The 25,183-nt window shown below is 41.2% G+C and overlaps 2 protein-coding genes and 1 non-coding gene across 4 annotated transcripts; 2 read left to right on the forward strand and 1 right to left on the reverse strand.

Moving 5' to 3' along the window:
• The first annotated feature begins 2,594 nt into the window (after nucleotides 1–2,594).
• Nucleotides 2,595–20,602, forward strand: nox4 (NADPH oxidase 4). Of its 2 annotated transcripts, XM_085429869.1 has the most exons (19): nucleotides 2,596–2,907; nucleotides 3,219–3,314; nucleotides 5,834–5,944; nucleotides 6,235–6,319; nucleotides 7,843–7,940; nucleotides 8,511–8,538; nucleotides 8,768–8,840; nucleotides 10,214–10,294; nucleotides 10,588–10,747; nucleotides 12,207–12,371; nucleotides 12,540–12,602; nucleotides 13,276–13,336; nucleotides 15,589–15,670; nucleotides 16,420–16,539; nucleotides 16,636–16,744; nucleotides 17,087–17,155; nucleotides 18,631–18,731; nucleotides 18,822–18,883; nucleotides 19,186–20,602. In XM_085429869.1, the coding sequence occupies exons 1-19, from the start codon at nucleotides 2,851–2,853 to the stop codon at nucleotides 19,356–19,358; spliced, it is 1,794 nt and encodes a 597-aa protein (XP_085285995.1). In that variant the 5' UTR covers nucleotides 2,596–2,850; the 3' UTR covers nucleotides 19,359–20,602. The 2 variants fall into 2 exon arrangements, with proteins under 2 accessions (XP_085285996.1, XP_085285995.1); XM_085429870.1 differs by having other exon boundaries at nucleotides 2,595–2,907; nucleotides 18,822–19,250.
• On the forward strand, nucleotides 17,905–17,976 carry trnad-guc (transfer RNA aspartic acid (anticodon GUC)). The gene has a single exon. It is a non-coding gene; the product is annotated as a tRNA-Asp (tRNA).
• Nucleotides 20,603–21,360: 758 nt separating the features above from the next.
• Nucleotides 21,361–24,617, reverse strand: tyr (tyrosinase). Its single transcript, XM_085478822.1, has 5 exons — nucleotides 23,790–24,617; nucleotides 23,185–23,401; nucleotides 22,367–22,514; nucleotides 21,971–22,152; nucleotides 21,361–21,889 (listed from the first exon to the last, which is right to left on the reverse strand). Exons 1-5 carry the CDS (start codon nucleotides 24,615–24,617, stop codon nucleotides 21,642–21,644), a joined length of 1,623 nt encoding a protein of 540 aa, XP_085334948.1. The 3' UTR covers nucleotides 21,361–21,641.
• Between the last annotated feature and the right edge of the window lie 566 nt (nucleotides 24,618–25,183).

The following is a 25,183-nucleotide window of genomic DNA, read 5'->3' on the forward strand; positions in this document are numbered from 1 at the left end:
CTGGATACTGTTTTCCTAGTGGGGGGTGGGGGTTAATGACACTAGTGGAGAAAAAAAGCAGAGGTTGGCTGAGTGAAAATGGAATAGCAGATACTAAATCACTTTCGGTCATGGGGGAAATTTGTAGGGCACTGAACACTTCTAGTCAGCAGACACTGATCCAGCTGAACAAACTTTAGCCCAGCATGCTCTTTCTGAACTCTCTCATAACCTCCATCAAAGTACCAAACCTGGAAATGTCTGATATTGGCCTTTTTAATAATAAAAATGTAATTAATCTCAAATAAAAGAAATAAAATGCACATTTCACCAGCTACAGAGGCTTTTATTTAGAAAGGAGGGATCTAACAAATCAGGTTAGTGAAACCCATTTCTGTCACACAATCAAAGGTATGATAGCTTTAATCCCTTTTCTACACATTGCTGAAATGTGAGCCGAGCTCCTACAGAGGGAAGCAGGTTATTAAGCACAAGTTTATTTACTTTAAGATCCATATCAGCTAAAATTTCATGATTTCCTATTAGACCACTGTCTGTTGCTATTGATAGTCATGCATGTTTTCCCACAGCAAAGACTTGCATGCTCTGCTCTGCTTGACCCCTCCTGGCTCTGTGAACAGCTGTGTGGTGTATAGGATAGCTCTTTCATGCAGTCGGCTGAAGCGTGAAGTGGGGAGGAGGCTCTCTGCCCTCAGGAATGTGAGGAGTTCACAAACCACAACAGTGACTCCTCAACAAGCTGTTTATCTGGGAATCAAATTTAATTATCGGCATTTAGATGTTGATTTTTTTTTATTTATTTAACTTGTTGTTCAGGTATAATTAATAAACTGTAAGTAAGAAAGTTTTATTTGTATAACACATTTCAAGAAAAACATCACAAAGGGCTTCACAACAAAATGCTGAAAAACTGAAAAACAAAAAGTCTAAAAAAAATGAGTTTTTATCTGTTTTTGAAAGCGTTCATCAAACCCAAAGATCCCCAAGCTCAGAAGGAGTTTCAGAGTCTTGGAGCAACTGTTGCAAAAGCACTGTCTGCTTTAGTTTTCAGCCTTGGATGATACACAAGGACCTGATCACATGACCTCAGAGACCTCTGGGGACCTATGGGTGTAAATGTTCTCTGATGTATGCTGGTGTTTGTCCATGCAGAGATCTAAAGGTCATAATCACAATAACATGGACTCTCACATGCATCTCCCCAAACAGCAATTCTTAGTTTGTTAGCAAAAATTCAAATCAAACATCTAATATCTCTCACAGTGATTATACAGTTATAATTTTAGCAATAATTTCTCTGTGGTCAACTGTCCTTTGGTGTTGGATCAGGAAGGCCATCCAGTGCCAAATCAAACATGCAGAGCTACCCCCTGTTACCCCTCGTGAAGAAGAGGGAGCAGCCGGAAGTAGCTTCATCTCAGTGGTTTCTTATTGCATAAACAGCACATTAATAAGTTAATACGTTAATAAGTCAGTGTTAATAATTTCTTGGTAATATAAAAGTTATTATTATAGTTCCACTACATGGCTCTTTGTGTGTGCTAAAGCGTAAAATCTATAACTATTTGGGTGACTGTAGCTCAGGTGGTAGAGCAGGTCATCTACTGGTTGGAAGGTTGGTGGTTCAATTCCCGGCTTCCCCTAGTCTGCATGCCAAATATCCTTGGGCAAGATACTAACCCGAAATTGCTCTCCGATGCATTCATCGGAGTGTGAATGTCAGTTGTGAATGGGTGAATGCACAAGTTGTGTAAAGCGCTTTGAGTGCTCAGAAGAGTGGAAAAGCGCTATATAAGAACCAGTCCATTTACCATATTTTTCAATTAATTGCATTGTTAACGTCATGCCTGCTAAAATTGTCATAAAGACTACAACACATTAGTTGTTTACTTCAAAAAATTGTCAGTGTATTTTTTTTCCAGACTGTTCGTCTGTACTTTAAAGTGTTTGGTTTAGTTAAATGGAATTTTTTAAAATAAAATAATTGTCCTTTAAAGTCAGGCAAGTTATTATCGACCTACGTGTCTGTGAAGGTTCTCAGTCATCCAGGTCATCGTAGTCAAAGGAGCTTGCAAAGAAAAGCGTCTGGACTTCTTTAAGTTGCTTGAAGACGTTTCACCTCTCATCCGAGAAGCTTCTTCAGTTCTTTGACCTTTGACCTTAGAACTGAAGAAGCTTCTCGGATGAGAGGTGAAACGTCTTCAAGCAACTTAAAGAAGTCCAGACGCTTTTCTTTGCAAGCTCCTTTGATTATCGACCTACCAACCCCACTTCAGATCAGACAAAAGAAAGAGTGTGACACTCCGGCTTCAAATAAACTTCAACTTTGCAACTCTTTGTAATTAAAAAACAGCAATTAAAATGTGTGATTAAAAGTGTAAGTATAATTTTTTAAAAGTACCTTATAAGAGTCAAAGATGGGAGACTTCACGGGGATACGCTTGTCTATAGCGCCCTCTAGTGCCAGAAAAACGCAGCAAGGTGCGATTAATCGTAGTTTATTGTTCCCCCCAAGTGTGTTTGTGGTTTCAATGAGCACGTCCTGTGTATTTTTATAAATTCACGATGTTTTAGGGAAGCTGCTGTCTTAATGTCCTTGCGTGTCGTTCATGGGGGGGACTGGTGAGAGGGGCAGAGAGAGAAAGAGCTGTGGTGGCTAAAAAGTGAAAATGCACTGTGAACGGAGGAGTTCCTGGGAGGTTGGACTGAGCAGGCACCGGCTGCTCTGTGGACACTGCAGTCTGGCATACAGACTGAGGCAGAGCTGCAGGGAGGACGAGTCTCTGAGATCTTGACCGCACCGGAGCTTTGGTGAAAAGTTTGGGCAGCTGCTGAGCCCCTGAAGGCATCATGGTTGTGTCGGCGCGGAGCTGGGTGGCCAACGAAGGAGGGAAGTACTTCGTCCTGGTGGGGAAAGTTTTTGTCTGACATTTGAAAACCACCCATCTCCACTTAAATCTGTTAACTGACTCGTTAATATATCTGTTATTTATCTTTAACTTACACAATTCTCCAAGAACGCTCAAATGAATCTGTTGCTGCTCAGTTACTGTGTTTAGTACATGTTGTATCCATGCAGTCTGCTTGGCTATTGTAGGGCAGCTGTGGCCTGAACTCAGATACAGATGTGCACGAGACGTTTACAGGCAATTTCTTGTGCTGTTTGTGATGATGTGTTCCGTGTGTGTGTGTGTCTCTCTGCGTGTGTGTGGGGGTAGATTCTGTGGCTGGGAGTTAACACCTGGCTGTTCATCAGCACCTTCCTGCTCTACTTCACTGGACAGCAATACCACTACCTCTACAAGATGCTGGGGGTGAGACCTGATACATTTACATGCACTTTCTAGATGTGTTGTTTTGAACCAAGCTTAAAGAAGGAAACGGACCCTTTACTGAGCCCTTACATCAAACCCTTTCTTAGCTTCATATGTTTGATTAGACATAAACAGATTTTTCAAGATTTTTATTTTTGTACATCTTGTCATGTGAGACAGGAAAAACTCATCAGTGACCCTGAGGGTCATGATATTGTTGATGCCAGCTAACATTCACAAAAGAAAACTGAAAATAACAAGGTCACTCTTAATGATATAAGTAGCAGCTGTGTTTTTACCAGCTGTGAGAAACGTATAAGTGACTTTCGTCTTCTGAAATCACGCTTTTTCCTCTGCCCTGTCATTTCCACCATATCATTTGAGATTAGTTATAAATCATGTACCTTCATAAGGCCTACAAAGTGTAGCTCCATGATGTAGTGATTCACATATTTTGGCTGATAAGTGAAAAATCCCTGGTTCTTGTGAGTAAGGGAACCGCTGACAGTAGCTTTATTCAGTAGACCTACAGTGCTCTTCATAATTCCACAACTAAACAAGGTTGTGTGTGTGACTTTTACACTATTTTCTGCGAAAAATTTGATTCTTATTGTTGTTAAGGAAGAGATAAAAGCACCACGTGTATTGGCTTGTTATTGTGACCTCCAGAACCAGGCAGCAGGGACATGAGCTGGGTCAACCAGTCACACACACATAGAATCAGGTTTAGATTTTAATGCCTGCTCGCTCATGTGGTGTAATTTTTGTCACAAGGTCTCAATGGTGTCTCTGTGGGCGTGGGTGTGTGACTCTCGATGCATGCTTGTGTGAGTGAAAAAGTTCCTTGTCTTTGGAAATAATAATTGCAGTCATTACTTCTGCACCAGATCTGTGATTTTCTCCCAAAAATCACATTTTTTATGCAAATATAGCAAAAACAAAAGCACTCACCTGGATTCTGTGTTTAAAAATATATCAAATTGTGCTGAACAAACTCCAAACTGATAACTGAAATGTGCCAAGAACAAAGTTTAGCACATATAATACAGTACGAGTATTTGTAAATGAAGTTGTTAAAGCTAGTATGAAAAGCCAGCAGATGAAAAAAACAAAGGTAAAGCTGGAAGTGATAAAATTAGATGTGGCAGCGAGCAGCATGTGCGAGCTATTGCACTGCGTGTACAGTGGATAGCAAAGGGGAGAGAGGGGCAAGTGTGGGCACGCTGCTGGCTTGAATGAATGCCTTACCAGAGGGCTTAAGCTTATGTGTGTGTCTGCACGTGTACGTGTGTACATGCAAGACGGAGATGTATTTCGAAGGCAAACTGAATCCAGCTCAAACTTCATATATCCAACTTTTCTCCTTCACCTGTGTAAATCGGGTTTTGGGGATGTACAGAAAGCAGGGAGGATATCAGACCTCCTGCTTGGTTTTGGCGTCAGCTGTTCTTAGTAAGGTATGCTGAGTGAACGTGTGTGTGTGGGAAGTCTTTCAAAGGTGTAGGTGTCTGATTTATAAGCATGCTGGTCTTCCCCCATCATCTGCTATATGTAGATTTTAACTCTTGACCAGTTGTTTCACCACATTCTTATATTTCAGCATCTGTTGTACAGCACACTGTGACAGCTAATCACTTGAAACTGGTGACTGACCAGAAGCTGCTGCCGCCTTAAGGAATCACATTGTTTTAAGCGCACTTCCTATATTATGTTGCATCTCTTACAGCCATCACAAATCTTTACCGCTATTTAAATCCCCCATCCCTTCAAAGGCTGGACTCCAGTTTCAGACGCGCTCTCCGTCTTTGATCTGTGCTTACCTTCATCTCTCACACCAGTCATTTCAGTTTCTTGGGGATAATCAGAAGAGACGGCACCTGCAGCGCACGCTCAGGCTGCCAAGAAAGTGTTTAAATGTGCTGTGTTTACAAGATGCCAAAGGACGTCCGGCTTTTAAGCTTGAAAACAGCTTCGATTGTCGAGCTCTAAGATTAAGATTTGTAAAACCACATTACACAGCAGACGTCCCCCCTGTGTCGCTTCAGGTAAACTGTCCACTTGTCATCAACTTGTTAGGGGCCTCTACATAACCTGCTCTGTACTGAAAGGATGACAGACTGTAAAACTTGCAAGTGGTGGCAAAACAGTGGTGTAGTCAGAAGAGTCTTTGAGTGTATACTTAGAGAATAAACAGTGTTTTCCAGTCTTTTTAAATCTCTTTTTAAAGCCAAAAACTGGATGACTTTCAAAATAAATGAATGTCTTCCATTTAAAGACTAACAGACTCCTAAAGGGGTCCTTAGCTCTCTATTCTGAGAAAGACAAAGGTAGTTTTATCTAGCACTACGAGCTATTCAATTGGCCATGATTGAATAGCTGATATCTGAATGGGAATAATCAAAAATGTGCACCTTAATCCACCAGGCCACTTTACACCCACCAAATGAGGCCTAGTGTTGGCAACTTGCCTAACAATGTATGTGTGTGTGTGTGTCTGTGTGTGTGTGTGTCTTTCCCAGCTAGGATTGTGCATCAGCAGGGCATCTGCAACTGTGCTAAACCTGAACTGCAGCTTGGTGCTTTTGCCCATGTGCCGCTCTCTGGTGACCTTTGTACGAGGAACACGGATGGTAAGAAATACTACAGCTCGGATGGATCATTGGAGTTTTTAGGGACGGGAAGAAGAACTTCCAAGTGGGTTTGGTTGTATCAGTGAAAACAGGTTGTGGGGCTTATTCTGTAAAAGCGACTCATATATTGTAAAAGAACTGCTAAAAAATACAGAGGCAAATATGAATATAGAAACATAAAAGGATTGCAGTCTTGATTAGGGTAGAAGGAAGAGGATTAGTTGGTGTTTTCATTGAATCCCAGCCACGTGAATAATACTATTGTCTGTGTGACACACACACTGATGCAGATATCAAGCAGAAAGACACGCAGACTGCTGGACAAGTCCAAGACCTTTCATGTGGCGTGTGGCGTTGCCATCTGCATCTTTTCTGGTAAAAGCTGTCACTCGTCACCCTGCCTCATATTCATTCATGTATCACTGTGTGCCTGTCTGTGTTAGTCTGTGTGCTGAATGTGTACACATGAATCCATGCTAGCTCAGCATTTCTGCTGAACCAGCTGTGATGCTCTTCTTGCTGTTTGTGTTTCTTTTTACTGTCTACGTGTCCTGTGTGTATGTTATTCTTATGGGTCTCCTATGACATCATGGGAGCCTCAAGCAGCCGTGGGTCCAGTGGCTCTCTTCTTTGCAGGGGTCTTCCTCTTATTCATTCATATGTTTCTGGGAAGCCTGACCGGCATTGCTGTTTCTTATAGTTACTTGCATGTGTCACAAAAAGCTGAACCGCAGGTAAAGTTAGTGGTAAGCCACATGCTGTGAGCTTTCCTGCAGCAGAGATTCGGGCATTGTAAAAAGGTCCTGCCTCGCTCTAAATATCTGACTAATTAATGTGATTAATGGTGGTTGCGGAGACGAGCTGGCCAGACGATGATTGTCAAAATTATGCATTACTGATTACTGATAAAGTGATAAATAAGGCCATTCATTCATCAGCTGAGAGTGTTTAACCAATCAAACTGCGTTACTTGATTGCTTATTAAGCAGGTTCATCTCCATGGAAGAGAAAGGCTGATGTTCACCAGCTTACATTCATACATCAGCATGCTAACTTGCATTAAATAGAAACAGAATGCCTGTATTTTCTTCAGAGCACATTTTATCACGGCCCATATAACAGTTGGAGTGACATTTTACTTAAAACCAAAATGGTCAGAAAGAAGCAATCCATTATCTGGGGACTGGGAACGTCGGTTAAAATCTTCCATTCTGTGGTTTCACGGATATTCCAGCCTGGGTTGATCGGCTGAGATTTTGGCAGCAGAATGACAGAAATTAAAAAAATTAAAAAAAAAAAACTTCAAATGCTGGCATCTGTTCTTTGCCTGTAAACTTAAGTTCTTCTTTTATCTTCATCATCACTCACCTCTCAACTCATTAAACATTACTCAGCAGTTCCCTATGCATATGCGTCCCCCCGCCCCCAACCCCGGGGCAAAGTTCTCATGTGCTGAAAAACAAAACTCAGAGACAACAAATGACTACAAAGGGAGGCAGCGGGAGAGACAGATGGAGAGGAGGAGGAAAGAAAAGAGAGCAATAGAGGAGGCAGTGGGAGTGACGAAGGATGTGAGTAGGGAAAATAGGACCCTTGTGTCTCGTGATCACACCCTCTAATTCCATCAGCTGTTGAACAACTGCGTGGTTTGGCCATGATGTCAGCTAGGAGTGTGTGTCCTGTGTGTGTGTGTGTGTGTGTGTGTGTGCCAGCTAGTAAGTGGGGAGGTTGTTTTGCTGAGTTTTTGCTGAATAGACAAAGAAATGTTTGTATGAGTTTCTGACGGCAGTTCATTTGAACATGTATAATTAAGTGAGAGCGTGTCTGTTTGAAGTCTTGTATGTGCGCACTAAATGTGTTTTAAATCAGCACAGTGTAACGTTTTGTTTCTCCTCTAGTTATGCACGTTTCTGCCCACCTGGTTAATGTTGTCAGATTCAGTGTGAGATACTCAGATGACTTTCCGGCTCTCAATTTGGCTCGCTACAGAGGAGAGGTGAGACTCAAGCACACCCCCCTGAACTCACCATCACAGTGACACGTCCCACCGCAAACCCTGTGCTTCCAGTTTCAAGACATGCTTGAAACCTGTTGTCTGACCACATCTGGAGCACATGAGCAAAACAGTCCTGCACACCTGGTCATTCACAATGTAAAACATCCACTAAAAGAAAACATGATTGCTGGATTGCCAGATGATTAACTGTCTTTTATATCAAAGCTTAAGCTACTGTTACATAATCAGAGAAGCATTCATTGTGAAGCACACCAATCTCTAAATCTGAAAGCATCAACCTGTTTGAGCAAGTGAGGGAAATATCCAAATATGTCCACACTTTTAGCCAAAGCTAGTCGTCTGGAGATTTTGTCTGCTGATTAGCTCACCTTCAAGAACATTCTAGAAAGTCACCAGCTAAAGTGGTGTGTTGGAAAGAAGCCTGCAGACAGTTTTCTCTCCAAAGCACAGACTTGGCTTCCTCTGTGAGATCAAAAACTCTTCATTGTTCCTCACAGAAACAGATGCAGAAGAGTGAACACTATTCTTATTTTCTGCTTTCTTTCCTAGGACCCCATGCTGATTATTCTGACCACAAGTAAGGACTACTCTTTGTCATGCACTATGGTACAGATTAGTGGCTTTAGAAAGAATAGGAAGTCATGTTGTGTTTTTGAAATTCAGTTTTTATATTAAATTAAATGGCAAATATTGCTTTAAACGTGTGAGCAGACAATTCCCTTATGTGTATTTTTATATGTATGTTTGTGACCCCTAAGTACTTTGTTGGGTTTGTCTCCATTCTGTAACTGAGTTATTGTCTTTAGTCCCAGGAGTCACTGGTGTGCTGCTGGTCCTCATCCTCTTCCTGATGTTCATATCCTCCTCCTACTGTGTACGGTAGGCTAAATCAGACCACCATTATAATAGTCATCATAGTCTTTGTATTAATAGAAGCGAGGAAAGAACCCTCATAGACTTGATGAGCAACTGTAATTGGGATGAATTGGAGCCCGGCTCCACGTCTCCGTTCCTCGATACAAACATGATTTGTATTTATGTCTGTCTGTCAGACAGAAGGCGAGACATCAGTATCTCTGTGTTGTGTTTCTTCGCTTTTCTCTTTCTGTCTGAGCTCATGACTCATTTTGTGTTAGTCAAAGTGAAATGTAAGCTGGAGACCATGAGGAGGCACAATAACAGAAGGTTGTGGGAGAGAAAATCACAGCTCTGTCCTTATTCAGGTCATAGTGGGTCACTCACTATACGTGTATTAGTCTTCCGAACGGTCTCCCTGATTTCCTCGGTAATTGAACAGGGGATAAGAGGCTTTTCCAGACCACTTAAGGCTTTAGATAAGAATTTGGCTAAGTGGCTGGAGTGGTGGGATGATGGCGGCTGCACAGCAGAAGAATGCCTGCTTAATGAGTCAGTGATCCACGGATATGAACTTACTTTAAAGTCTCCAAGGTTATTTATGTTTTACGGATTGCAGTACCTTCATGTCTGCTCCCTGTTGCCTTTAACATTAGAAAGTGTTGAGTTGTGAGAAGCTTTGCGTTACGATGCCCATGGAGGAGAAAATGTGTGCTCTATGATCTCATCTAACGACTTTGAAGAGAAGCCCACTTTTACAGCTTAATGTAAAAAAAAGAAAAAGTCACGGGCCACAGTGTTTAATTTATTTCAAGTGAGAATATGCATGAAATGAATTCCAAGATGCAATAATTTTATGTATTTATTTTTTGAAATGGAACTTTCCTCTCCAAAGATTCCTTCCACTTTCCCAGGAATGATAGATTGGGATAGCTTGAGTAATCTCTTCTAGCATCATTCCACTTCGTGATCAAGTACAGTTAACTCAGAGAAACAACAGAGCTTTGTACTGCATGCCAGAGAGCGATACGTTGCTCTAATAGTTTCTCTTTTAAGTTCTTAAAAGAGATTTATGCTGTGTTTAGTTGTTGTTTCTGGAGAATGATTGACAGATTAAGCTATGTTTTGGTTAGTACAGAACCAGAAGAATCGTATGACATTGTTGGGTGTAACAGGATATCTTAGCCACGTTGTGTATATCTTAGTTACCATTTAAAAAGAGCTGCATTCGAAAAGGGAGAATACAGAGCTTGGTTGTTGTCTGCAGTGTTTATGGGGGGTTGTTCTGTGTAACGACCTCTTTACTGATCTTTGATGTTCTCCTCACTCAGGCTCTGAGCTGGGAGTCTGTACATCATGTCCTTAGTAAACTCTGATCGTCTTGTAATTTATTACAGCATGTCCAACTATGAGATCTTCTGGTACACACACAACCTCTTCATTGTTTTCTACGTCATCCTGATGATACACATGGTTGGGTAGGTAGCACTAACAGTGCATGTGGGTGTTTGGGTTTCCCCTCTACACTTATGCAACACACAGAGTCATTTCTTTTTCCAAGGAACTGAAAGTCTTTCAGGTGAAATTCAAATACAGGTACTAGTCATCCCATTCAGCCAAGTGCTTGTTCGCGCCTGTTTGTTCTTCTGTGTGGTTGAACTGTCAGCCCCTAGTTTTCATTTTAAATCTATTTTGCCTGAGTAGTCGTAAAAGAGTGATGAGTAAATGTGCTAAAGTGTGACTGATGAAAACATTATGTTGTTTTCATCAGTGGAGCTCTAAAGTATCAGACCAACATAGAGGCACACCCCCCTGGTTGCTTCAGAGCCAACCAGAGCAGCACCGAGCAGCAGGGAGATGAACTGGACACGAGTGAAGAAGAGGAGAGGCGATGCAACGAGGACGCTCGCTTCCAGCCACATTATCCCCAGGTCAGAGTGTGTGTGTGTGTGTGTGTGTGTGTGTGTGTGTGTGTGTGTGTGTGTGTGTGTGTGTGTGAGTGGTCCAGGCATGTGTGTTATGAGCATATTTACATGTGTTTGTGTTTTGGTTTGAGTTGAAGGAAATGTTTGTTTAAGTCTTCGTCAGTGTTTTAGGGTTTGTGGTTGGGGCTTTTGGATGAATGCTGGGTATTTGGGAAGTGTTGGTAGGAGCTGGTCCCATTGAGCAGGGGTGTAATACTGCTAGGAAGGGGCTGCATCCTTTCTCTACATCAAGGCCTGTTTTTGTGTGTGTTTCCTCCTGCGTGTGTGATGATGTGTTTGCACTTGGTCGTTAAGCAACGAGCTGGTTCCATAAATCCCCCCTTAAGTACAGTTGTGCTCCCAGGGCTTTACTGAAGCTGCGAGCAATTAGTCTGTTACAGGTAACGGCCAACAGAAAGGAAGAGAAAAACCTCACACTGTGATATCAGTCGATTTAGTATTTATTCTTGTGAGCGTACTCTCTCTTTTCAGCTGGATTTGATTCAGACTCCTCGGGTTATTGTGATGGGGAGCAGACTGATGGAATTACAAAGCTTTGATAGAAAATACCTGGTACACATTTCTGTACTAACATTCCCGAGGGAAAATTCGGCTGCTGTAGTTTGAATGGCCTTTATTATGCAAAGATTCCAGTCGCCAAGCCTCATGATTCAAGCCACTTTTCAAATACTGATACCACCAGAACAGCGGCAGCAGTCATTGGTTTGCTTACAGTGCTGCGCGAAAGTATTTGCCCCCTTTGTGGGAGTAAATACAAAATGCACTTTTTAAATAAAGACTTAACTGACTGGGCAAAATAAATGAAATCACTCTCTGCTTGTTAAATCGTGAATTAACTGCGATAAAGCAGAGTTTCTGGAAAGCTAGCCTCACTCAAGCCTGATAGCTCCCAGACCTGTTGAATCAAGAAATCACTTAAATACAGCCTGTCTGACAAAGTGAAGTAAAGTGAAAGATTTTAAAAAATGACACATCATGTCATGATCTTAAGAATCTCAAGATAAACAGCAAAGTCACTGATATCTTTCAGTCTGGAAAGAATTACAAAGCAATTTCTAAGATTTTGAGAGTCCAGAGAACCACAGTGGGAGCCATTATCTACAAAAAGACCAAACAAAGTTGGAACCAACAAAACTTTTTCTTTCTGTAGTCCACTCGTTTCAGTAACCAGGAACTGTGATGGATCATGAGCCACATGAGCTATTAAGTCATTGATTTTTCAGATCTTTCCTTTTATGTGACAGTGTTGGGGTCACACCAGAGTAACTGCTGAGATCTTGTAACATAGTGACATCGCAAAAAAAATAAACTCAGGAGAGCAACACACATGACATAAAGCTGTCTTTGTGAAACTGCTTTCATTATCTATCCCATATGCCTGGTTTGTGCTGTGTTGTTTCTGTAGACGTGGCTGTGGGTGTCTGGTCCTCTCTGTCTCTACTGTGTGGAGCGTTTCTACCGCTACATCCAGAGCCGTGACCCTGTTACCATAGTGACAGTCATCAGGCACCCTTGTGATGTCGTGGAGTTGCGCATGCTGAAAAAGAACTTCAAAGCTCGACCTGGACAGGTGAGTTGGTCAAATATCTGCTGCTTTTTGGAGAGAAGGGAAATTCCACTCGTTTGATTCATCTGATGATTTCTTTCTCTCGACATACCCCCTCTCTAATCCCCCCGTCCTCCTTCTTTTACATCCTGCTGGCTCTCTGCGACTTCCCGTCCTCCTCTTTTTTCTCAGCATATTCTTCTTAACTGCCCAGGTGTCTCCTCATTTGAGAACCATCCCTTCACGCTCACAATGGTAAGACCTACTGCAGCCCGCTTTAACGCATTCCTCTGTCGTGACACAGTGCAAGCACACATATATTCTGTATACACATGTGAATGCAGATGTTTATTAGTAGATACTCAACACACCCTCTGCTGATGACTGGCACTTGACTGACACCTGGGCTGTGCAGTAATATTGTGTTTCACGCTGTGTATTGATGCTTACGGGATTAGTTCAGATTCCATGATACAGTAGGAGAAGATAAAGAAATCCCTGTATGCTCGCACAGCAGGAAGGGATGGAATCATTTACACACAAACACACACACACACACACACGCAGCCACATACAAAACCCACTGATTCCCACAAAGGAGCACAATAACTGTGCATGCCTATGCCTGGTGTGTTATAGAGCTTTGAGGAGGAGGGTAGAGAATCACTCTGACAGAGAGCAGACAGACCCCTGAGGCTAGTAACACTGTCTGCCAACAGGAAGGCCGTGCGTGTGTGTGTCCATCAATGTGTGTGTGTGTGTGTAGATTGTTAAATTTAGTGAAAAGAGCTATAGCTATGTATTGTATATGTGCTGACCCATGTGTTTGTGTGTATGCCAGTTTTTCTTGTGTTAGCTGCACGTGTCTCTGTGTGTTAACGTGTGTGTTTGTATTTTGAGTAACTGTCAGCCCTTTAACTCCTCACAGTGTCCCACAGAGAACAAGGAAACTTTGGGCATCCATCTGCGAGTTGTGGGAGACTGGACTGGTGGGCTCACACATACACACACACACACACAGAGAAAAGAGTGACACACAGTTTCTATTCCCTATCAAAGCTGACAGGATGGAAGCTGTTTTGTTTTGTTCTCTCTGCTGAGGACACATTTCTGAAGAGCTGCATTCTGATGTGTGTAATCATCCCCTGTTTTTTTCTCCTTGTGTGTGTGAGTGAGTGTGTGCAAGACTCCTTCTTTACCTCAAGGCCAAGATTGTTCCCACAGGTTCATCATCTTCCTAGATGACACATTAGTTAATGGAGTTCAAGAATGTTAAAAATGGCAAGAATGCAGTTTTTACCATTCTTGAACTCCATTAACTAATAAAACCAGAACGAGGACTTGATGTCATTTGGACACAGTATGTGCAGTCTGTTCAGGAAAAGGGACTGGTTACCATGCAGCCAACTTTAAGGAAATATCTTTTAGTGGAAGTTCTGGCTAAAACACTTACTGTCCTTTCCACTTGCTTTGGTACACACCCTAATACACACCAAGGGAAGTTAATCATCCTGGATGACAGGATGAAATGAGAAGGACAGAAATGATGTACTGAAAGGGCCTACATCTCTGCATGGTAACGATATCTGTACTTTTAGTTGCATTGCTCATGACCAGTGTTGGGACATATATCACATATAGATACTGTTGCTAGATTTATTTTGAAGCAGCTCCATATAAGGTTTTTCTAAGCATTTTGATCTTTTGAGCACAAGCTTCTCCCTCAGCCTTTTTGTCCCGCATCAGCGTATTTTTGTTTGTTTATCTTGTATCCTCCAACTCTGCATTTTTTTCTGGTTATATTTAAGATCATAAAAGGGTGACTGATGGGGCTTTGTACTGATATGTGGCATATGTGAGGTTACGTTGCAGTCATTAGTTGTTTCTGAAATTTAGGCACGCCGAGGATAAACACTAACGTGATGCAATGAGTACTGCAGCTCATTAGTCCTGACATGGAGTACATGAGTAATTCGATTTTTAACCTCCCCGGGTATGTGTGTGTCAACATCTGAAAACGGTCTATAATGGGAACAAGAACAAAATCAGAAATGTATTTTCATTTTCAGTACTTATGATCAGTGACAGATGACACTGCCTGTCACTTTTCAGCATTCCAGTAGGCCAATCAGCACCATTCATTCAGAGTAAAAATTACAACTAACTAAATAAAAGACAAATGAACTATATTCAGAGCAACAGCAGACTCATAAATAATTTCTAGAAATATATGCTTGTCTGATTGTTCACTTGAGAATTCCCCACAAAGGTGAGATGTGCATATTTTTTTAATTTGTTGAATTGCAGCTTTGCACCAGGACTGCTGACTGCCACATCCTGCAGCTATAAAGTGTGTTTTTGAGTGGAAAGATCAGTACTGACATTCATGAGTTAGGACCTGTAGCCTATGATGCTGGAAATGTGTTACAGGCCAATTAATTTTCAAAAATTTATGAACTCTTACTGGGAATTTATGCTTCAGTAGGAAATTCATGCCGTAGCTACTTTGTAACTGCAAACACTTCTAAAACCCTATAACCCTACCTGCAACCTAATCTGACGTGCAACTCCTTGGAAATGTAAGAACACGTCACCTTGACGCAGCCTGCAACTTAAACTAACAACTATTGCAACCATTGATTCCTCTTGTCCATTTCTGCCTTCTTTTTCTCAGTTTTTGAATAAATCGGAGAAAGAATAAGGATATTAGTGCATTACAAGGAATAATAATCATATCATCAATATAAGGGTTTCAAGGGACTCGAAGGGACAGGATGAGGAGGTCGGACAATTTAGAGGGCGTCAGAATAGAGCTGCTGCTCCTGCACATCGAAAAGAGTCTGCTGAGTTAGTTGAGGGATCTGACTAGGATGCTTCCTGGACGCCTCCCAGGTGAGGTATTTGTAGTATGTCCTAGTGAAAGGAGACCCCTGGGGCAGAACCAGGACTCGCTGGAGAGATTACATCTCACAGCTGGCGTGGAAACAATTCTGTGTCACCCTGGATGAGCTGCAGGAGGCTGAGGTGATGCAAGTCTGGGATTCTCTGCTCAGACTCATGCCCCTGCAACTTTGACCCAGATAAGCAGTAGAAAATGAATAGATGGAAGTTACATTGACAGAAGCATTATGTATCTAAATATTCTAATAGGCTTGAGAGTATATGTGATCATTAGGAGATCCCTCTGGTTTTTTCACAAATCACACCATGCCTGAAACGATCTCCTCTCCTCTGTCCTCAGAACGATTCACACAGCTGCTGCTTCCTGAGCCAAGGATAGACATGGAGATCCTTCCCATGGCCCAAAAGAGGAGATACCCCAAGTACGTTTCTGTGTGTGTCTGCTTAAATAATGTGGCTGACTTGATTTCTCATGAAGGCTCAGAATCCCAGAATGGCTGAAGGTTTCAACCTTTTGACCTCTGACTCAGTGCTCTTCCTGCTCTGTGTTTGATAGACAGTCAGATGAGTTAAACAAACCATCAAAGGCCCAAACCCCCTTGGTCTCCTGTGTTGGAACAAATTTCATTTTAAAAAAAATAATGGAATATATTTTGACCATGAATATAAATATTTCAGAAGTGTTACAGATTCCTGTATTCATGATTATGTGACAGTAATGGCAAACCTCACAAACCACGCCTCATATGGATGGCCCTCATGTTATTTATCTTTTACGTAGTTTCATGTGTAATATCTTCTCAGTATTCTGTGTTACATTGAGTTAAGTTTGTGTCTAATTTTTTGTGTGTGTATTCTTGATCACACAAGAGAGCGAGCAGCTGTTGTGGAGATATTTATGTATTTGGGGGATTGCTGTCTATTTGTCAGTTCACACACACCAGAGCACAGACAGACAGACAGACAGACAGACAGACAGACAGACACACACACACACACACACACACACAACTGCACCCAGACTAGGATTTCAAATGCAGGATGTTTATGTGTGTTTGACCCAAGGGAGAAATATAATTGCATATGTGTATATTTATCTTGGTATCTTCTCAGCCAACGATCTTTTGTTTTCTTTGTGTTGTTGTTGTTTTTGTCCACATTGTATGTTCAGAGTTTATGTTGATGGGCCATTTGGAGGTCCGTCAGAAGAGGTATTCAACTATGATGTCAGTCTTTGTGTTGCCGGCGGAATAGGAGTCACCCCGTTCGCCTGTGTGCTGCGGGCGCTGCTGTGAGTTCTTACAAAAATATATTATATGCTTATAAATTATGCACAGACTGGGCATTTATCAATGGACTTCTTCCTTCCTTCCTGCTGTACACCTAGTGATGGCTGGATGGGTTTCAGGTTGCAGAGGTTGTATTTTGTGTGGGTCTGCAAGGAACTCCAGTCGTTTTACTGGTTCGCAGAGCTGCTGTGTGCTCTGCATCACAAGGTCAGGACAAACTCTGGCTGTTAGAACCTTCATGTTATATGAATCATGCTGGAATTAAATGGCAAGCTATAATTCAAGTTTTCTAAATGTTTGTGGCATTCGGCAGACGAAGGTCAGAGGTGTATGTGTCTGTGAGACAGCAGAAGTTGTAGACTTGAGCAAAAAGCCTCTGTTTTTTGTTTGCTGGGTTTCACACAGTCTTGAGGCTGTTTGTAGTCTCGCCTCTGCTTCTGTATTTCAGAAAAATCTAGAAAATAAATGCTGCATTTATATCCTGTATCGTACTTTATGAATGAAATCAAATACACATCAGCAACACTACAAACCATGTTTTTCATTTAGCTCTGGAACGAAAACAGACCGGACTACTTTAATCTGAAACTGTATATCAGTCAACCAGACAGCTTGCAGGTAATTGTGGCACACACACACACACACACACACACACACACACACACACACACACACACACACATATCAGTGTTTCTCTTTGCTAATCTTGTAATTTTATTGTATTTCATTGTCACTTGCTCTTCTCGGTTTATCTTTTGTTAGATTTTAAGAACTCCACCCACTAGAGGGCGGTGCTTTACAAACAGAGAGAAGCTACAGCGCACAGTTTAAAGTGTATCTGTTGCATGTTTTCCAGACTGTTCCATTAAAGCAAACGCTTTTGTTCTTTTAGGCGATGTAACAGCCAACCAATATAGAAAAAAAATAATTCTGTTATATTAGTTTATCGAAAACATTTTGAGGAGTTTTGAACGTATTCGTGCGACTCTCGCGGTGGACGTCTGATTACGAAGTTTACGTCAGTCGGACCCAACCGGACCCTTGCTTATTTTAAACTGTCCGGAGCCTCGAGTCCTCTGGGGTCCTCTCTGGTCCGAGCACCTACTTCATTCATTTTTTTAAATTTTGTGACCTCGGTGACTTGTCCACCGATAATTTACATTACCGTATAGAAACTAAGCGTGCGGCCCGAGCGGCGAGCTTCAAAGACGTATAACAGGAAGTAGTTAGCCGTCGATTCTGAAGCTAGCCGTGTCCGCTACGGGACATACAATGGACTTATTGACATAAATATACATTACAAATAGGCATAACGTCACAATGACCGACTTCTGTTTTTGTATGGCATACGCCGAATCCACGCTATCTCCTCGTTAGTATAGTGGTTAGTATCCCCGCCTGTCACGCGGGAGACCGGGGTTCGATTCCCCGACGGGGAGACGAAGTCTTTTTATCCGTTTAGCATCACACAACATCGCTGGGTGTTCCCATCAGCCTTGGGGTTACTCAAAAATGTTTGGCACATTATTCATTGCTTTTCTCAAAAATAACAGGATACATTATTTAACTACTTAGCCAAGAAAGTAATTTGTTAAACTACTCTTTACATTACTGTGGACTGTGGTTGTTGCTGTCCTGGACGCAGATTGCATTTGAATTGCCCTTTTTTGCAATAAAAATAAAATAAATGTCCAAAAGCTCCAAATTTCCAACTGTGTTAAGGTTCACCAAACCAGCCAGTTTATTGGTTGATTCCCATTTCATTTACATTCACCTTTTTGTGACTAAATTTCCTTTGCTCTACTAACAGTAGACTGACACAGCTATGTCCAGCACTGGTGGCCCTTAAATTAGATACCACATTCTTTTAGCCTCTAGGAGAAAACAGGAGAAAAAAAGACTTTTTCACTTTTTTGATTTAGAGAGATGTACACTTTATCTGATAGAAGTCTCAAACAAAAAATGTTTCTCATAAACAGTATAAATGTTTCTTTGTTATGTTTTTTTCTGTAGTAGTAATAGCATTAACTTTATGTAACATATAATGCAAATGTGAATTCAAAGCATCCTAGTTTTTTATGCTTTTTTTGCAGAGCATGTCTGAGGAGAAGTACCGCCCACTCACATCAAGGATGCAGATTGGTCGGCCCAGGTGGAAGTTACTCTTTGATGAAATTGGAAAATCCAACAAACAGTGAGTACAGTGGGACTATCCAGTGAGTCTCGTAGCTGTAGAAACGTGTGTATAACATTGTTGTTAAAATTGATTTCTCTGTGGTTTCAGTAAACGTGTTGGTGTTTTCTGCTGCGGACCGAAGGGCATCTCCAGGACTCTCCACCGACTGTGTAACTCACCTCAATACAATGGAACAACATTCGAATTCAACAAAGAGTCGTTCAGCTGATTAAACTTTAGAGCTGGTGCTACACTGTCAGGGCATATCAGTAGAAGTCATCTACTTTGGGGTAGATGGCTTCTCATTCAATCATGGGAAAAGTTTTTAGTTAAATTAAAGTTCTTAGTACCTTTGGACAATCATGGTTGCTTAAAAAAATCTTGGATGGATTTTCATTTGATATAAATACTGACTGTAAAGTTAAATAATGATAGACTATTTATATTCAATCTCTGTACATGTTTTCTAAAGGTCTGGCACATCGAAACAGCCTTTTGGGTGCTTTAAATAAGCTTCGACTTTGGTTTGTGACCCAATCAACATGTGAGAAAAGCTTGGAGTCTCCCGAAGCTTCTGTATCATCCCTGCCCTGTTGCACCCCTCTGTGGAGTAAAATTGCATTCTCATGTTGGAGTCGAGTGTGAGGAAAAAGGTGTGACTCACCGTGATCTTATCACAGTATTAAGAGACTTAAGAGCCAAGCCCCCACCTAGTTCTAAATATCCAAAATATATGGATATCTTCTACATCCAGAATCAACTGGCCCAACATTTGTTTTGTCAGCATCTAAAATATACTGCTCACACATTCTTAATTCTTGCTTATTACCAAGTTGTAATTACCCTGGATTTGTCGATGAACGCTGACTAAATGATGATCACATTCTTCAAATACAGTGCTTAACAAATTTATTAGACATTAAACCACTAAAACTGATTTCTCTGTTCGGGTAATTAAGTGTAATTTGGTATCGTACTCAAATAATAATATTAATAATGTGCTTTACTATTTTTTCATACTTTTGTAAAGCAGTAAACCTGAAAATGAATGGATAATAACAATAATTATATTTTAGCATTAAAGGTATTTCTATTAAAGAACATGTGCATACTGGTGAATCAACTATTACAGCAACATAAAAATGATTTTAGTAATTACCAGTACTGTTAATTTAGGGCAACTGTGGGCTAAATTTACACTGGGGCGATGGTCGAAGAAAATTGTCAAGCAGTGTATGTTTAGCATGCATGTTAGATTTAAACGCTCAGAAAAGGGGGCAAGGATTTTAGGTCCCCGCAGAATGTTACGGGTCAGTATGTTTCTCTCACTGTGGAAGGATTTGTAGACAGCCCGGAGGGAAGTGTGACATTTGACAAAACTAAGAGGCAGAAAAAAGTATTACAACACTTATCTCAGAGTCTGAGGCAGTGTGGTTTAAAAATGGGCACACGATGATGCAGTCTTTACACACCACTACACCTCAAGCTTTTTTTTACTTTTTTTTTGTTGCTTACTTTATTTATATTGTTTAAAATAAATGTACAATTTGACATGTCAAGGTTCTGCAGGATTTTGGCAATCTTTACTGAGTCTACTCACAGGTATATAACGGAAGCATATTTCAGGTTATGATGATTTACTGGTTTACTTTAGTATTTGTCATGTTTAAAACCTCTGATTTTTTTTTTGAATGCCACAAACTGGAGACTGGAGGTTTCTACAAAGAATAAACATCTTGATTTTTTTCTGATCAACTGAGTAAACGTTGTAATTATAATTTGAAATTTCGACATTTATCTAAATCTTTAAGATCAACTTTCTTTTTTGGCACAAGTATGAAATAAATGGTTTATATTTATTACATCTTTATTAAATGTACTGTTTTCAATCATTGAGTGATTTAGTTTTACATTTATTTATAATTGAAACTACAGTCGTAATGACCACTCAAACATCGCACTGCAGTGCAGTAACTGAACAGCCCAGTCAATCAGCATTACATGCAGATTTCTGCCACCATGCTGTAAAATACACAATCTCCTAGTTATTTTTAAAAGTGATTATCAACATTATTGCATAAAAAATAGGCAGCAAATTTGCATCAAGTTGGATTTTTAATGAAGCATGTACAAACTCGTGATTCATCTTTGTAAGCACTGTAACAACTACAGTTAATTTGCTTGTGAGAGGATTGCAAGAAAAACTGCACGCTGTCTTTTAGCATCAGTTCAAATACACACATTAGCACATTAGAAATGTAGTCATTGTTTTCTCTGAAATCATATTTTTAACCACTCAAACTAAACTCACAACAGTGGTTAATGTACATTTTTTACATTTATTGCATATTTCACAAAACCCTGGAAGTTAAAACTACATCAGAAAAACTACTTTGAGCCTTATTTCCTCAAGGAATCCCAAAATAATTTTTCTATTCCGAATGTGTGCCGACTGAATGCAAAACATTTTAAGGTGATCCTCCTAGCGGCAGCTCCCTGCTGTTTGCTCATAGTCTCTTTTTAAATGGTCTCAAATCTTAAAGGGTTGGTTCACCTGTCCCCATCACGCTAATACAAAGGAGGTTGCTTCTTGTTGTCTACCCTAATTAGATTAGACAAATCCTGCAAACCCATGTAAAGTTATTTTTAAAACCTGTAACTGTCTGCACGGACAGCTATATTGCTAACATATCAGTGATTTATCAGTGCTATCACCACTTCCCACTTCCTTTCTGTTGATTCCATAGTAGATACCTGCAAGACACTGAGGTGTAAATATGTTTTTTCTTGTTTGGATGAACTGTATTTTCCTTTTTTTAAAAAGTTGCTTCACTGGCTCATCTGTACATGACTATATTTTAAAAAACATAATCAGATTCTTGTTTTTAATTGGCTTCATAACCATCACAGGGTTGTGCAGTACCTGTGTTACAGAGTGGTCTGATATGAAGATGATCCTTCCTCTGAGCTGCTATGCAGTAATGGCTGTCTCTCCCCGTAGCTTGATGCTCTCTTCTTCCTCTGATTGCGCTTCCATTTCCGTCTTGCAAAAACAATGATTACTGCGATGATTGCAGCAATCAGAGCTCCCAGAATCCCGGCACCCACGAGCCACTGCCAGATCTGTTGTGCCTGCTGGAGGTAGGGGTTCAGGAACTCTTGAACAAACCTCTGACCTATGGTGAGACAGATAGGATAGGACAGTAAAGCTTAAAGAAAAGGCCATTTAGGAGATATGTTTACAGTTATGCACTGACCTGGGTCCAACAGATAGGCATATTCATATCCAAGAGCCTTATTGGACAGGAAATAATCTCCGTTTCTATAAAGAGGCAGGAAGGGAACCATATAATAGCCATCATTGTGACCAATAGGGGCATTGGTGCGTGGGTAGCTGTTTCGTGGAGGCTGGTGGTTCCTGAGCCAGCGCTCATAGATACTAATGAAGAGAAGAAGTGAATAAGAAGAGAAAAGGGACAGAAAGAAAAACCTACATGAAAAAATTGAATATATATCATGATTCTACATGATATGCAACTTTTCATCCTTACATCTTCTCTAGGTCTCGCTACTTTTATCTTTCTCACTGCATTACACCCAGTGTGTGCAGTTTACCTTTTGCAAATAATATGGGCGGATAAGTGTTACTATACCTGTCAATGAAAGCATGATGTAGCAGGAATATTGGGTCATTAGCTGAACCCTGTACTGATGACATGGAACCGTTCATGAACATATGCAAGGCGTTGTGCAAGGTGCTCTGGCCTGACACGGCCATACCCGTCTGTGGACTTGCAAAACCTGCAGAAGGTGCATGATACAGGAATGGCAACAATGTTTACACAGGAAGATAACACTCAGGGATGAATTTAGTAGTAAATAGTTTGTAGGTTTATATGAGAAAAATGTTTGTGCAGAGAAAAACGTGAGCTTGGTGGAACAAAAATGAGAAGGAACTGAGATATATTACGACTTAAAAGTCTTACAGCTGGCCTGTGCGACCAAAAAATGTAATTTATTATAATTAATTTCAAAAGTTCTCTGAGACAACGGGGGAATCATTTTCATATTAAATACATTTGAAGTTTTAACAGAATTGATGTCCTGATGAAAGAATGTCCTCTTTCACACCTCGTTCAAATGCACTTTATATAATTTAATTCAGGACTCAGCTTAAGGGGCAGCCTGTGATTTACAACAAAACTGGAAGCATATCTAATGATATAACGTGTGCAGGATGTGTTAAACTCCAACAATAAATACATAAAATAACTAGCAGGTTTTAGTGTCGATGTCTGCATTAGAGTTTGCAATTCCTTGTACACACACTGGTTTGTATCTACCTTTTGTGTTTCCAATGTGCCAGTGCTCATTCACAAGCTTAGTAAGATTAAGCTGAACTTTGGTGATTAAACATGAAAGAAGAGAGGACTAACACAAATGTATGTGCGTGTCTGCCTCTCACTCCTACCCTCTAGGACATTTCTAAAGCTCATGTTGGCAAATCGGTCCATGGGTCCTGTCTCGTACTCGGGGAGGCCCACAGCGAACTCCACATCATCTGAATTGGGAAGTCGTTGCACACGATTGGTATCATGGTTGCCGGGATTACGTAACAATGGACCCTCCCCCGTGGCATTACATAATGCTTCTCGGCTGTTATACTCCTCTGACTGGGTGCAGATAACCTATACAAATGTATAAATGCAAAAGTGTAAACATACATGTTTCTCGGGCTGTTATAGCTCACAAACCTGCGGGCCTCCATAAGGCTTTAATATGGCTTTCTTACAAATAGTAAATGGGCATTAATAGGCATTAGTGAAAACTAATGGAACTCTCTGAGTATTCAGAACAATGCTGCTTTCAAAAATCACAACTTTAAAATAAAAATCTCTCAAATAGTTGGATTAACAGGATGAACCAACTTAATCCTGTGGGCTTGTTTTTACAAGAAAATGAACTTTCAGTGAGTTAATGTATAAAAACTGTTTAAAGGACCACATATAATCAAATATGGGTATTTCCATTCTAAGACACACTGAAACCCAGGGCATGAGGATCAATTTTTCTTACCTTCCATGATGAGAAGACAGAGGCAGTGCTGATGAGGTTGGGATTAAGGGAGTTGCGTCCACCCATCAAGGCATCGGTACACACGTCACAGGTCTGGGAGTTCCTCCAGTCCCAGTATGGGATGGTGAAATTAAAATCTCCTGTTAGCTTCCTGATCTCATTCTCCCAGTGAAGCAGGAAGACTCTGTGCCAGGGCAGAAATGCTGCAGATTCATGAGCAAAATCGATATCTTGCCATACATTCCCTGGTCCTCCCAGGAGGGCATCTCGGGACACATAGTAGTGCATCCACACAAAAAGGTCATAGGTGTTGATGTCAGAGAACATGGGGTTCTCGCCATTTTCTCCCATCTGTGCCCTTGTGCCAGTGGCGATGACATAGTCACGATTGATGGTGTTTTTACCCAGGTTCAGATAGGAGATGAACTTCTGCTGTTCAGCAGTCGACATAGTCAGGATGTTCCTGCGCACTGATTCCCTGTACTCAGCACAGTTTGAACCCCAGTAACCAAACCTACACTCGCCACAGTTAAAACCTCCATAGTTTCCAGCACAGCGGCACGTCCGGTTGAAGAAAGCTAAAGGCCAACGCTCTCTGTCATCGATCCCACTGTGAGGGTACTGGGGTCCATGTGGCTCGTCTGAAATGACCACGTCTGTGCAGAAACCGCGGCCTGACAGGGCACCGCAGGCTGAGCCATCCCCATCCCACAATGGACAGCACTCTTTGGTCCGCAGTCCTTCTGAAGTGGCACAAGGGCGAGGAAACTGGCTTACACAAGCCCCAATCAGCTGTAAGAAAACTAAAGACATACACAGTCTTCTCATGGTGAAAAGTCAAAGGCACTCCACTCAGGGGGAATATAAATTCTTGTTAAAAGTGTGAGAACCTCTTGTCCTCACAGAAGGTTAGGGAGAGCAAAAAGCAGCACCAGCAAATAGATTCACTTACAAAAAGTTACTTCCAGTTAAGCAGAGAAACACAGGCTCACACATTTCCAACTTTTGCTGTTTCCCCCCCTTTTTTTCTGTTTTGTAATATCTACTCCTCTAACCTACCATCTAACTAGCTACCAAACCTCCCTCAACCCTTACACTCATACACCCAGCCAACAGCCCCTTGTTCTCTGCCTACTCATTGAGCTGTTTTAGGGGGCTGTCCTCTGAAAAGTGTGTGATCTCACGCAGCATCACATGCTCAGGATAATATTCTTATTTCACTTTGTCTAGAGACCAGCTGACCTCTACTCCACTTCACCTCGGGCAGAAATGTCTGGTGTGTGTGTGTGTGTGTGTGTGTGTGTGTGTGTGTGTGTGTGTGTGTGTGTGTGTGTGTGTGTGTGTGTGTGTGTGTAGTACTCCCCTCCCTTGGGCAAAGCCTCTCCGGGAATTTA

The sequence above is a fragment of the Copadichromis virginalis genome, linkage group LG14 (genome assembly GCF_057382275.1).
Source record: "Copadichromis virginalis isolate Kocher_CV1m ecotype Utaka linkage group LG14, C_Virginalis_male_GT1.1, whole genome shotgun sequence".
NCBI lineage: Eukaryota > Metazoa > Chordata > Actinopteri > Cichliformes > Cichlidae > Copadichromis > Copadichromis virginalis.

What these genes read in the sequence shown, in the direction of transcription:
- tyr (XM_085478822.1), bottom strand. Translation starts at nt 24,617, where the DNA reads ATGAGAAGACTGTGTATGTCTTTAGTTTTCTTACAGCTGATTGGGGCT. An exon ending in CATCATGCTTTCATTGACAG is followed by an intron (nt 22,153 to 22,366) that starts GTATAGTAACAC and finishes TCTCTTCATTAG; the next exon opens with TATCTATGAGCGCTGGCTCA. An exon ending in TGCCTATCTGTTGGACCCAG is followed by an intron (nt 21,890 to 21,970) that starts GTCAGTGCATAA and finishes GTCTCACCATAG; the next exon opens with GTCAGAGGTTTGTTCAAGAG.
- nox4 (XM_085429869.1), top strand. Translation starts at nt 2,851, where the DNA reads ATGGTTGTGTCGGCGCGGAGCTGGGTGGCCAACGAAGGAGGGAAGTAC. An exon ending in ACCTCTACAAGATGCTGGGG is followed by an intron (nt 3,315 to 5,833) that starts GTGAGACCTGAT and finishes TGTCTTTCCCAG; the next exon opens with CTAGGATTGTGCATCAGCAG. An exon ending in CAGGACTCTCCACCGACTGT is followed by an intron (nt 18,884 to 19,185) that starts GTAACTCACCTC and finishes TGTTTTCTAAAG; the next exon opens with GTCTGGCACATCGAAACAGC.